The sequence below is a fragment of the Anser anser genome, assembly GCF_964211835.1.
Source record: "Anser anser genome assembly, chromosome: 6".
Taxonomy (NCBI): Eukaryota; Metazoa; Chordata; class Aves; order Anseriformes; family Anatidae; genus Anser; species Anser anser.
Genome location: NC_139726.1, coordinates 18137032 through 18151155, shown reverse-complemented (window position 1 = coordinate 18151155; position 14124 = coordinate 18137032). Strand labels below are relative to the sequence as shown.

The window sequence follows — 14124 nt, the reverse complement described above, 5'->3', positions numbered from 1 at the left end:
GGCATTAACAAATGAACTATTTAATATTTGGGCATTTCTTTTCTGTAGAGCTCAGAATATTAGAAGACAACTGGGAACTGCAGTCTTCTTTGCAAAAGATCAAACTGCCAAAAGAAGAAATTAACAAACTTGAAGTGGATGGTATAAGTAAGAATTACAGTTTTTATTATACTTTCTACTCATATTTTGCCTTCATTTTGTTGTAGTAAGTATAGTCTTTCCGTAGATCAAACTTGTTAGCCTGCCAGATTAGAAATCAGAGCCCTCATTTTGCCCTGTTTGACAGTGACCAATTTATCTGTCTCAATGTATCTATCAGTAAAATAGTAGTTAAAACACACCTCTGCTTTGTGACGCAATTAAAAAAAATACTTTCATAATATTTGTAAAGTGTTTAAATATCACATAAAAACATAGTATATGTTTTATAGTACAGTATGGTACTAATGAAATGTGAAATGCAAACCGCCGTTAATGTGTTAAACATTATAGTGACTTATATACACTGTTATTTTCCCTAGTGACTTTACAAACAATATTCCATAGTAGTGAACCAGTGTAATGTTTTCAAAACCCAGCTCTCAAAATCTTAGCAACAGTTGTATTCCTAATTGTGCTTTCCTAAACACCTAGAAAACTGCAAACCTAGTGTTGGTGAACTAATAATTGAATACATAGCTTAATTTAAAAAAAAATGGACACCAGTTTTTCAAGTTTATTCTTAAACAGTTTAATCTAAACAATTACTTCTGTGGTTCTGTGGTTCACAATTCATCACTCTGTAGTTTGTGCTGATTGTTTTTCTATTACTATTTTATTACTATTACATCAAACTATGGATTATGCTTGGAGAAATCTTTTTAACCATTAACAGTATAATTTTAATTTGTCTTTTCTAGCTTTGTGGTACAAAATGCTTCTGCCCCCACAATTTGATAGATCCAAGAAGTACCCACTGCTCATTCAGGTGTATGTAACACTTCCTTTCTTTCAATTTTGTTGTTTTGTCTGAAAGAATGTTTATTATAATTTAAGGAAACCTAGGATATTTGTAAAATTTTATCAAGCAAAAACAAAGAACATTTTGTTTTTGTGTTTGTTCATTTGATATGTTTAAATATACATATCAATATGTTTTCATATTGAGATCGAAATGTAAACATACACGTTTTCAATGTGAAATTATTGATTTCAGCTTTGTTAATATGGAAACTATGAGTCTGCTCAATTTTCTTATGAAAAACAAACAAAAAAACCTAAGCCACGTGGCCTAGTTTCTTTCAAAGTTTCCTTCTAAAGAGCATATGACATGAATTGAATTTATTGCTGTCTGGAAAGGCAACAAAAAATGCATTGGTGTAAAAAAAAATGAGACGGAAAAATAATGGGTGTGATAAACATTATATTGTCTGTTATTAACTAGTGATGATCCAAAGTTCCAACAATGCTAAGTATGTTTGGCTGAAGTTTAGAGTAGAAGATGAAGTAATTCATGTCCTCGAGGTCAAATACATGATTTGTATTAGGCATGTCTCCATATTGCTCAGCTATGTGGGGTGTGTTCAGCCCACAGCTCCCACAGCATGTTATTCCCTACTGAATCAAAGATTTGGTGATGGCCAGAAAGTGTAAGGAGCTATACTTTTTTTTTCCTGTTTTCTTTGTTAATGCATAGTATGTGTGGAGATCAAATGCCAAATAAATACAAACAAACAAACAAAAAGAATTGAAAAGGGCTGTTACACCTCATTTCTGTACCCAAGGAATTTGGAGATAATTAGAAATTGAGACTTTGAGACATACCTCCTACAAGTATTCCCCTTACAATGTATACCTGACGCTGTACCCCTTAATCTGAGCTAAAGCTAATGGTTTGCGTTAGGCATAAGACATTAAGGATTTAAATGAATTTTAGATAGCAAAATCTCACAAATATATGAAAATGGTAATGGGACTGCTTCTGTCTACTGAGATTTCTAAACCACAGCCATTCAGCAAAATATTTGTAGAGAAAATGTGAGATGTACCAATATCTATAATCCAGTATCTGGTAGTCATTTATACATCTGAGTTGAAAATGTGTAAATTTCCACCTTCAGGTATGGAGGACCTTGCAGTCAGAATGTAAAGGACACATTTAGCATTAGTTGGATAACCTATCTTGCAAGCAAAGAGGGAATTATTGTTGCTCTAGTGGATGGCAGAGGGACAGCATATCGAGGTGACAAGATTTTGCATGCAGTATATCGAAGACTAGGAGTCTACGAAGTTGAGGACCAAATATCAGCAGTGAAGTAAGTAGAATATCTCCCCATAACATTTTTGTATTTACACACCTACAAAAAGTAATGTGAAAAAAATATATATTAAATGTTCTGTCTTCTGGAGAGCTGAGGGCTACAGGAAGTAAGTCTAGACTTAAGACTTGTAGAAATAAAATATTACTTGATGTCAGTGTGGTTTTATGTTGTGTACTAAATCCATTTACTACTAAGTTCACATTTGAACCTCAGCACTTCCATTTTGTAAGGGCATTATCAGAGGCCTCAGTCCTAGGCCTAAAGAAATATGTGCATCAGTGGTGAGAGGTAAGCTAATGTATTTTCCATTACTGTGAAGTTTTCCCTGAAGGGGAAACCTACCTCATAGGTAGTAACCATATTGATTAGCCAAAGATCCATATTGATGGACCACGGTGATTAGCTAAATATCAAATGTGGAGTTTGTAATAAAACTGAATCCTGACACTACCCTTTCAAGAGTGTAGTTAATCATAAACTTGTTCTCTATGCTGTCTTAAAATAGTAATAAACAGGAAGTGACTGAGGTCCTCTAGGAGATCTCCTCTCCCTCCGCAAGCTGCCCTTCTGCATCGAAACACTTAAGGTGTTCCAAGGAAAAAGAAGTCCCTAAGCGGAAGTTTTGGGAAGGGGGAGAAAGCTGAGGTTTTGTAAAGAAAGTCTGTCTGTTAAGCTTACAGATGCAGTAGCACTACTAAAGTGAGCATTTAACGAAGTGTTAGGTTGAACCCCACAGAAATGAATGCAAAGCAGGATTAAGAAATCTAGTTTAGGTTTTGATCTTGAATTGCTACTATCAGAGCATGGATAGATTTTCGAGTGCAATATCCTTTCCCTCAGTAATGGACCTGATTCTGAGAAGAAAAGCTAGAAAATGGATGTACAAGTCCAGGTTTCCACAACCTTCTCTGCTTGCTTGTGAATGGTGCCTGTATTTACAAGTGTGTGTGAGGAGGGTATCTGTTCCTTCCTGTTACTGCTTTGTGATAATTCGTTTCCACCTCAATGATATAAACACACCATTATCTTTTTCAGTGATACATGAAACAGCATATCTGTGTATCGTTCCAGGTTTTTCGATATAATCTATTATTTTCTTTCCTGAAACTCTTAGCAGCAACATGCTTTAAAATATCACAGGACAGAGAAGTGGTTTTTTATTACTCTGAATCGTCACTCAAACATAAAATGCCGGAGACAGAGGGAGTCTAAACTGATTCTGCAGTTGCAGAATTTGCTGAGACGGGCTGTGAAGAAATGACCTCAGACTTCACACTTCCCAATTTTCTGTCAGCACCTAGACTAAATTTTTATTCAGTTAAATGCATTGCATTCCATCTCACTGATCTAACACATGGTTTAAAATGAATGATTTTTAGAAACAATCATATACTCTAGTGGGAAACCTTGGAGGAGCTTTTACTGTAGGAGGAACCCCATGGATTAAGACAGTAATTTTACAAATCTGAATCATTTTTTGGCTTATCTAACTTTGTCCCACCCATATTGTATTGGACATTTTGAGTATTGTCTGTCATTTGTGGTTGCCTTAGTAAAATACTGCTAGCAGCTGCTGGTGTATTTTCTGGCATGTATCTGAAGATATTTTATCTCTTGCTCTTGAATGTTGTCTTTTGCTTATGTATGATGTTTAAGTTAAAGAGAGGCTCTGGACAGTGTATCCAGGTGAATATTAAGTATAAGAAAAAACAACTTTTTTTACATGAAACCAGTTGTTCCTCTGGAACAAAAAATACTAAGAAAGTATTCATTTCAGCAATGATTGTTCTTTAAAGAAAAAATCTTCCTTTCCTCTGAAATGTCTTTGAGTTGAATAACTGATGCTTTGTAGAAATCTGACATGCTATGCTGATTGTCAGTTTGATCAAATTGCTGTGATGTTTGGAAAAAAGTGGAAAAAAAAATTTTTTTGCTAATTGGTTAAAGTTTTATCAATCTTGGTTTGCAATAATGCATTAATTTCTGTGATTTTCTTTTCCACAGGAAATTTATAGAAATGGGTTTTATTGATGAGAAACGAATAGCAATATGGGGCTGGGTGAGTGGTTCATCTTTTTTATATCTATCTTTAAATAATCCTGTAGTATAATTTTATATAATTCTTCCTTTTTCTGTCCTAAATCTCTATAAAGAGATTGGCTGAAGACAACTTCAGGGACAGCATAAATGCCACACAACCCCTTTATAAACATTTTAAGATGTTCAAGCCATCTGGCTCAATTGTTTTTCTTCGTCATGAATGACTAGATTAAGAATGCAATATCAAGAAATAACTTTTCTTCCTTTCTCTCTTCCTTTCTTTCTTTTTCTTTCTCTCCTCCCTTCCTCCCTTCTGTCTTTCTTTTTCATTGCTGTTGTTTTTTTGTTTTCCTTGGCCCAGTTTCATTGTAAGAGGCTTGCCCAGAAACTCTGGGCAACTGTAATTGTAGGAGTTGCCTGATTTTAGAGAGCACATGAGCAGGGTTGCTAAAATCTTTCTATTAATCTAATATTTAAATTACTCTGGTCAGACAGCTATAACTAGGATAAAATGTGGTGTCATAAGGTGAAATTAAAGTGACATTAATCATGTTAAGACCACATGAAAATACAATTTTTTTAATCACATCATATTTTATTTAACTACAGTGTTTCTGGAACCAATTAGGTGATTTCAACCATCTAAAGCATTGTATTCCAGTAGCAGATATATTATTTAAATAACAGCATTATTGCCAAACCTGTCGGTATTTTTTTTTCTCTTCTTTTTTTTCCATTTATTATTACCATTTCCTGGTCCATATCCTTTGAACAGAGTTGGAAGCTGTATCCTTATTTATAGCCTTCAGTTTGACAGGTATGCATGAACTGTACCACTCATCGTACTTTCAGACTCACCAAACTCTTTTGGATGGTAAAAGTTCTTAAATGACCACTAAGGCAATTCAGGTTTTGAACTCCACCTCTCCGACTCTTACAGTACATAGATTTACCTGCCTGATCTTAATCCTTTATCTGTAGCCTTGTGAACTGCTTTTTTTGAAGATCAAATGAAGCAAGCAAATGCTCTTGAAAGGTTTTATGAGTTACCATTTCCTTAAGCATATCCATCGCTGTCGTTTCAAGCATGACTCTCAAGAGTAGAGAGGGACTAACTTACTTCTCTACAAATTAACTAAATTAATAAATAATGATCTGTGCATACTGCCCTTAATCATTCATATGCTATTGATAAGATTAATAATTTAAAAAATTCTGCATGACACACCCATCCCTCTATTCCAGAATAAACAGGAGCCCATTATTTCCCAAAGACCTTCTACAAGTATTTTCCAACCCCAGTTCCACATCCTATGTACAATCAAACGGAATGCTTTTTATTACAATATCTTCTCCTTTCTCAGCTTCTAGCCCCACATTGTTGCACATCTATTCTGATATCTAGGTTTACTTTGCCTAACTTCCATCAATGAACTTGTTCTTCCTTATTGGGTCCCAGTCTGAGGAATCGGGCCAGAATAGCAGCCAGCGGTAGAGACAAATTGCTCCAACTTCAAGTTCTCAAATATCTGAGCTTGTTAGTACTGGGGATGGAGATGGTTCAATATAGCAAACATTCAAAAAATCTAGTTAGATGGTAAGGGTGGGAAAACCTATGACTCTTCTTGGAGGGGCACACTGACAGGATGAGAGGCAATGAACACAAATTACCACAAGGAATGTTTTGATTGGGTATTAAGAAAAAAAATATATAACAACTGTTTTCAACATTGAAATATGTTAACTAGAAAGGCTGTGGAATTTGGATGTGCCTCTGATTGATCTCATTTAATTTTGAAGTTAGCCCTGTTTTGAGATAGTTTGCACTGATTAGATTACCTTGAATGACCCTGCCAACTTAAATTTTTTTATGATTCTAAATGCTAACAAGAGCAATATCCTGAGATAAGTGGTGAAGAAATAGTAAGAAAATAAGTGATTCAATAAAGCTGTCTAATCTCTGCCACAAGAAATCACATCAGATGAATTTGAAATCAAAAGGAAAAAAAAAAAAAAAAAGCTTTGTCCTCCATGCATTCAAAGCAAACTCTTTACTTTGGAATTAGTTTATAAGAGTTTGATTTGGAAAACAAAATGATACTTCACCAATAATTTTAAACTGTCTGTGATTTCTTCCTAGTCCTATGGTGGATACGTAACTTCTCTGGCACTTGGATCTGGCAGTGGAGTATTTAAATGTGGAATGGCTGTGGCTCCTGTTTCCAGCTGGGAATATTACGGTATGGAAAATTGTCATAAACACTGACTTGGAAAGAGAGGTAGCATTTAATGACTTTCTAAATTAAATCATTGCAAGAGAATGTTAATACAAAACTTAAAGACAGTGCAATTACCTAGACATAAAACCTTTAAGACCTTAAGTTTAATATTTTCCGTGCTGAAAATAACTGATTGCAACTGTCAGTTTGGAACGGATTTTGCCACATAGAAGTTATGCACAGACAATTCTATATGCACATCTGTAACAGTCTGTAAAGTCCTCTTGATAAACACTATATTCAGGAATGATCTCCCTGAAAAAATCTTGTTAAAACTGAATTCAGAAACAGCTGAAATGTTTTTCTGCCCATAATGTAATCACAGTGCACTTCGACTTCAGTTACTGCAGATGGCCTCTGTCAGGAATCAGTATCTCTGATGACTGCAGTTATTTTCCAAAAGCAGTGGAAAATAGAGGGACTCAGTTCTGTCTGATATCTTATTTTTTATTTTTAAATATTTTCCCTTTAGATGTTTCTCAACAACACTTCCAGTGTTGTTGTGTTACAAGACATATTTTTCTTTATTGACTAAGACTCCAAACTGTTTTGAGGAAACAACTCTGAGAGTATACTCCCAGGGCCTTGCTGTGTGAATAAAGCAGGCACATACGCACTTACTTGCAGACCTGTTAAGCTTTTGGCATGGTGTAAAGGAACCTTAGTGTAAAAAAGAATCCTGCCATGCATGTTTTCAATGAGCAAAATGTAACACTTTGAACACATTTACTTAGCATATGGTCGTTGCTAAGAAGTCTTGGTTATAAGAATTTTTTTTTGGTTAAATGGGAAGGATTGCTTCCCTGACTGCTAGCACAGACATTCCTTGTATTTATGGTGTTTTGCAAACAAAGGGAAAAACATTTGTATGACACAGGAAGCATAATCTTCATGTTTTCACTGGCATGAACATTTTTGAAGACAATTTCACTCATGATCACAAAATTATTTCCAGAGTGCAGGCATAAAACACTATTTTGCAAAAGTCCTTCAATAAGGGAAGAGTTATAAACATTTGTTCGGGCATTAAAAATTGGATGAAGTTTTTTAAGTAAAAGCAGATTAGACCCACACCATTGCAATCTTTACTTCAGCTGATTTTTCAAAAGAGCATTAAAAAATCTTGCTAAAAGCACACTGTAAAATCCAGACAGGCAAATGTACCTCCCCAAAGGAAGGAAGGAAGGAAGCATAACAAAGTAATGAGTCATGAGTTCTGGCAAACAGATCAAGTTAATATTAGGGTGAACTGTGTTAGGGGCAAAACTACAGGATGCTACATATTTGAGACTCCAAGCAGGGTCAGGATGTTACAGGATGTACTGGCCCCTAGAGCTTCTAAGTTTTGTCCTGCCCTCTTTTATACGGACAGATCAGAGTTTGCAGCATAATCTTTTCTCTGAAATCCTCCCACTCACCTCCATTTTCTGTCAGAGTTAATATAGCAGCTGAACAGTTATAAGGGAAGTTGCATTCAGGGACAACATATAGTTAAAAGCATTAAATATGTGACTGTTTTATTAAAATTCTCAATCTCCTTTTTCTTCCTCAGTAATTGACAAGCTGAATCTTCCACTTAGTCATTATAATGCAATTCTTGCTGACCTCAGTGGACTTGTTGTAGCTATACTGGTAGAAGAGAGTGGAGAATTTGGCTCAAAATACTGTAGAAATGCCAGCCATTCAAAAAGAGTTTATTTTATTGAAAACTCAAGCCCAATATGGTTGTTTGACACTGTGTTGACAACAGATATTGCACATTTTCTGTTTTCATTGAACGATAAAGAATTTTGATAAAAGATAGGCTACTTAAATTTTTCCGTATTTAGTTTATTACGAATTATCTTCAGGAACCTTACTTGGCTGATCTGGGAGACACAGTACACATCTTTAGCACTTGGTGGTAACATATATAAAGGATATATAATAAACCATGGGAACATGGCTATACTGAGTCATTTTCCATCCCTGGGGGAACTCTCACTTCTAGTTTTTCTCAAAATTATTCTAATGCAGTGTATGAAACTGGACAACAAGGTACAGGCCTGGCAGATGAGGGGAAAGCAGTGGATATTGTCTATATGGACTTCAGTAAGACTTTTGACACTGACTCCCACAAATCCTCAAATACAAACTGTTAATGTATGGGCTGACTGAGCAGACAGTGAGGTGGATTGAAAACAGGTTGAACAACTGAGCTCAGAGTGGGGTGGTCAGTGGCACAAAATCTAGTTGGAGGCCAGTAACTAGTGGCTTGGGAGGAGTGGATGATAAACCATAGTGTGATGCTGCAAGCCAGAGGGACCTCAACAGGTTACAAAATGGGCTGACAGGAACCTCATGACATTCAACAAGCAGAAATGCAAAGTCCTGCTCCTGGGGAGGAACAACCCCAGGTACCAACATTTGCTGGTGACCACCCAGCTGGAAAGCAGTTTTGCAGAAAACAACCTGGAGGCCCTGGTGGGCACCAAGTTGAACATGAGTCAGCAGTGTGTCATTGATGCAAAGAAGGCTAACAGTATCCTGGGCTTCATTAGGCAAAGTATTGCCAACAGGTCGAGGGAGGTGATCCTTCCCCTCTATTCAGCACTGGTGAGGCCACACCTGGACTGCTGTGTCAAGTTCTGAGCTCTTCAGTACAAGACAGACATGGAGATGCTGGAAATTGTCCAACAAAGCACCATGAAGATGATTAAGGGACTGGATCATCTCCCCTGTGAAAAAAGGCTGAGACGTGGGACTGTTTAACCTCAAAAAGAGGTGCCTCGGGGGGATGTTATCAATGCCTATAAATACATCGAGGAAATGGGCACAAACTCACTTAGAGGATGTCCTGTCAACATCAGAAAACACTTTACTGCATGGGGAAAGCACTGGCACAGGTTGACACAAAGAGGTTGTGAAGTCTCCCACCTTGGAGGTATTCAAAAGCTGTCTGGACATGGTCGACATGGTCCTAGGCAGTCAGTTCTAGAGGATCCTGCATTGGTCCTGGTTGGACCAGATGACCTCCAGATTTCCCTTCCAACATCAACTAGTCTGTGATTCTGTAGACAATCTCAATTCCTTACTGACTACGATGGCCATCACCTCTAAATATGGGAGGGAAAGATGCCAGCTTTTCTTCATCAGAAAGCCCTGACTCCATTAAATAAATAAAATTCCTGTAATACCGCAGCTTGACCGCTCAATATGTGCTGGTTACTCTTTCAAGGAAAAGTCATAAAGAAAGTAATGCTCTTGTAGTGACAGCTGCTGCATCAATTTTCCACAGATTTTCATAACTACTATTAGTTAAATTACAAACATGCAGGCAGTTTAAAGACAGCTGAAACCTAATGGTTTCTTGGTGTTAGATATCGTTCAGTTTTTCATGCTTGTGTTTTTTTCAAATCCGTTAATAGTCTTCGTTATCGTTAGGCAAAGGAACTGGGCAGACACCTGAAAATTAATTGCAAGTTTTTAAGTGCAAGCCTATATCATTTCCTGTTCCCCCATAATCGTTGCTTATATTCATTCAATGGGATAAGGGCAATGTTTTTTCCATATTAACTATATATACTCATACACATCCCAGGCTGGAATTCTGCTCTGCTTCTCTTTTTAAGATGTCAACAGTAGTGTGTGTTGTCTTTCTACCACACACATTTATTGGCTCATTGAACTTACTTCTGGAATTCAAACCAGTAGCATAAAGCAGTATCAATTAATTACCTTTATCCACAAAATGTTAACTCCACAGATGAGTATTGAATCACTATTTCTACAAGGACTGTTTGGAGGACATGTATTAATTAACTTTCATATTTTTTAGTATGTTTAGATTTGGTGTATTATGAGGAAACCAAGCAGAACAGATATAGTTAAAATAAACAGTCAATTTTCTATGTGTCACTGGAGGCACAAAAATATCTTTAGCTTTTTTCTTCTTTAATATCACAGCATCTATCTACACAGAACGATTTATGGGTCTTCCTGTAGAGTCCGATAATCTTGAGCACTACAAGGTGAGAATTCTCTTTCTGTGTTCATTTGCCTTAAACCTGAGTCACACTTCCATGGAAAACCATAATAATAAAGAAATAAAATGACCTGCCAGCTCTCATAGTGGCAGCCCTGTAACAGCTAAAGCTGCTGCTGTGAAATTCTTATCTCTGTAGTTCCTCCTGGTTTTGTATTTATCAATTGTAAATATGATAAATTGTAGGATCCTTATTTTCTCATTGATTTGACAGTGCAAATCATTAATTTAGGAAAGAACTTATGTGAGAGAGGTTAAGATGTCGATGTTTTGGTTTGTACCCTTAACTATGGTATGCAAGCTGCTTCATGCAAATTTAGCTGTCTGATAATATCTACATAGTGAACAGTCAGAACCTCCGCTACCTGGAACAGATTGCATTTCTGCTTTTCTTCACATTGATAGGAAATCTGTAACTTCATCTAGCAGTGCACATACCAGCTCTGAATACAGACAGGCCTGAATTAAACCCAAAGAATTTAACTCAAAGCCTCCTATAAAGGTTTTTGTATCGTGTTCTCAGTACGTATTCTCCATCCTAACCCCAACAGCAGAAATGCTCAATACCAAACAGCCCTGGTAGAGCTGTCTAGGTAGCCAGGAACTGCAGAGTTCAGAGAATGCCACATGGTAGGTACTATGCTTTTTGTGAAGTTGTCATAAATGCATATAGTTTCTATTAATCTCAGATTGAGATGAAGTCACTGCTGTTGTTATTATGCCAGTCCAACTGTTTGATTGTGATTACACTGGTTAATGGAAGCCTTTTGACTCTGTGATTGAGTGGTTGAAATTGAAGCTGCTGAACTGTTCACTTTTCCTCTCAACAGAATTCAACTGTGATGGCAAGAGCAAAGAATTTCCAAAACGTGGAGTATCTCCTCATCCATGGAACAGCAGATGGTGAGGTTTGCAAATGGTAGTACAAATACAGAGCCAGAATCACTTTGTTTGAAAAACATTAAGCATCTTTCTGTGCCTTTGATTAGGATGACTACCTAGATCTTTGTTAGATTTCCATATGAAATATTATAAGGTGCTTAGTCTCTCTTAGTCATGTCAACTGTATCACTCGATAATTAGTGGACACAACTTAATGCACTAGAATTTTATGCTTTGTGGTATTTACACGTTTCAACAGCCAATCACTTTTTTTCCTTTTTCAGATAATGTACATTTCCAAAACTCAGCACAAATTGCAAAAGCTCTGGTTAACGCACAAGTGGATTTCCAGGCAATGGTAAATAGCAGACTATTTTTCATTTTGAACAGCGTTTTATAGCTTTATCAATAAGCTTATCTTATATTTGGTGACATTTTTAAGAACCCAGTTCAACAGAACATTCTTCAAAATCTGGCATTAAATCTAGTTAGTGCATTTGTTACTCTTTATAAGTAATTTCTTCTTCAGAGGATTTGCCTGCTCTTTTTTATTTGTTTTTGTTTCTCTCTTCGCCTTTGGATGTTAATGAAATTTCTCTCATAAAGAATAACTTAGAGGCTTTTAAAATGAGCCAGGGAGAAGAATGAGAATCCAGCCTTCTTATAAAAGTTGCTGATAGCTAGTAAAAGAGAGGAAGATGAAAAAGCTGGCTTTTGGGATCAAATCCATCAGTGCTTCTGATGGATTCTCTTTACCTGGACATGCCTGCCACAGGCAGGAGGTGAAACACAGGGGAAAAAAGGGGAATGAAGTATCCAAATACTGTATCCAGGATGAGGGGGGGGGAAAAAAAAAAAAGCGTCTGCAAAATTTGCTTGGAGTAGTTGGAGTACCAGGTGCAGGCAAACAGAGAAACACATAGGCAAGAGGTTAGAAGATAAAAATGAGGAATGAACAGGGAAAAAGTAGTACTGAATTATATGTTAAGCAATGCTTCTGCACCTTCTTTCTCCAGACTAATGGCAAAAGGATCTGCCTGCTATCAAACATACTGGCCTTCTGCCTCAGACCACTTTCCCAGGTCCATGAACTTACCAAACAAGAATCAGACAGGGGTCTCCCTGTACTTGAGATTTGTAGGCCCTTTTGTGAATTCCCCATCTTCTAACTTCACTGATATTTTGCAAACCTGGTTTATTTCTCAAGTATCTGGGATTCTGTATGCAGTTGTAGTCATTCTTGTTCAGCTACAGTAAAGTCTCAGTAGAGTTAGAAGGAAAATCGAGGGAACATCCTTGATTTACTTTATGAAAGCAGGACATTTTTAGTCTAGTGAAATAAAATCTGAAAATTCTGTGATTGCTGTGGAGGATAACTACAGAGGGAAAAAAAAAAAGCTATTGAAGCTAAAAAATTGTTTTAGCAGAAGAATAAATGTATATATAGTACTGACAAATGCATTGAGGTCGAAAGAGGAATTTTCTGTTAAAACAGCTAGGCTTTGGAACGAGCAGAATAAGGGGGAGCATGGCGAAAACCAACCTACTTTTAAGCTTCAGGTTAATACATTCACTACAAAGGGATCAGACTTTGCAACCCAAAGGTGTCTCTTACTCCTTAAATGAGAAGACTGAATGATTTTTGCTCTTCCCGTTTCTAATGTCATGGAAAAGTCTCTAATAGCAAACTGTCCTGTTGTAGTTAGGTGTTCACCATTATTTCTTAAGAAGTTAGCATAATTCATATCTTATTTGCTGTAATCATTCATAATGCTTGGGGTCCTGCTGTAATGCAGGATGTGTTGAACAGAAATGCACAACATTTAGGTGAAAGCTTATTGCTGAGAGCCCAGTATTCCTGTATTGCCAAGGCCATGCAGCACGTCAGGGGCATTTCATCCCTAAGGGCATCTCAAAGCTCTTCTGCCCAACTTGATACAACAGACTTGTCAGTATTGAGGCAGCAATGCTTACTCCTAGATTACAGAAAGTATAGAAACTTTGTTCTATATAGTAGAATCTACTGAAAAGGAAAAAAAAATTAGCAGGTCCCTCTGTTTGTTTACTTGAGGCATGTACTTTTTTCTATATGGTAATGAAATGGTGGAAATGCTTAACTATTACAGAATTGAAGAGATAACGTAGGGGCTTTATGGCTTTTTTTTCTTTCTTTCTTTTTCAGTGGTATACTGATGAGAACCATGGAATTCCAGGCCTTTCCAGCAAACATCTCTACACACATATGACCCATTTCCTCAAACAATGTTTTTCTTTGTCAGAATAGATGGGCCATTCAGAGCATGCTAAGGCATCTGATACATCTCTGGGAAAATGCAATGATAACAGTGCCCGGGTTATGTAGTTTTCAGGTGGATTGATAGCAGGAACTCTGAACTTAAAAACTTGATGTTTACATCCATTTTTTATATTGTATATTAGCAGATGTTGTGCTAATACATGTTTTGGCACATTTAACACCTGTTGGATAGAAAAAAATAAAATCAGAATGTAACACGGCATGTGCATTTATTGCCATCTTGCTTAAACTACATTCTGCATTCCAAAGCTAGGTGGTCCATTGCAAAGGTATACTGCCAAA

The 14124-nt window shown here is 36.7% G+C and overlaps 1 protein-coding gene across 3 annotated transcripts in view; it reads left to right on the top strand.

Moving 5' to 3' along the window:
* The window catches only part of FAP (fibroblast activation protein alpha), a 40107-nt gene extending 26065 nt beyond the window's left edge, over positions 1-14042 (top strand). For all 3 annotated transcript variants that reach the window (XM_083840810.1, XM_083840811.1, XM_083840812.1), the window contains 9 exons: positions 49-147; positions 900-969; positions 2100-2294; positions 4305-4359; positions 6481-6580; positions 10565-10629; positions 11474-11546; positions 11810-11883; positions 13708-14042. In XM_083840810.1, coding sequence (XP_083696936.1) covers positions 49-147; positions 900-969; positions 2100-2294; positions 4305-4359; positions 6481-6580; positions 10565-10629; positions 11474-11546; positions 11810-11883; positions 13708-13809 — 833 coding nt within the window. In that variant the 3' untranslated portion in view covers positions 13810-14042. The remainder of the gene's footprint in view (positions 1-48; positions 148-899; positions 970-2099; positions 2295-4304; positions 4360-6480; positions 6581-10564; positions 10630-11473; positions 11547-11809; positions 11884-13707) is intronic.
* Positions 14043-14124: the final 82 nt, after the last annotated feature.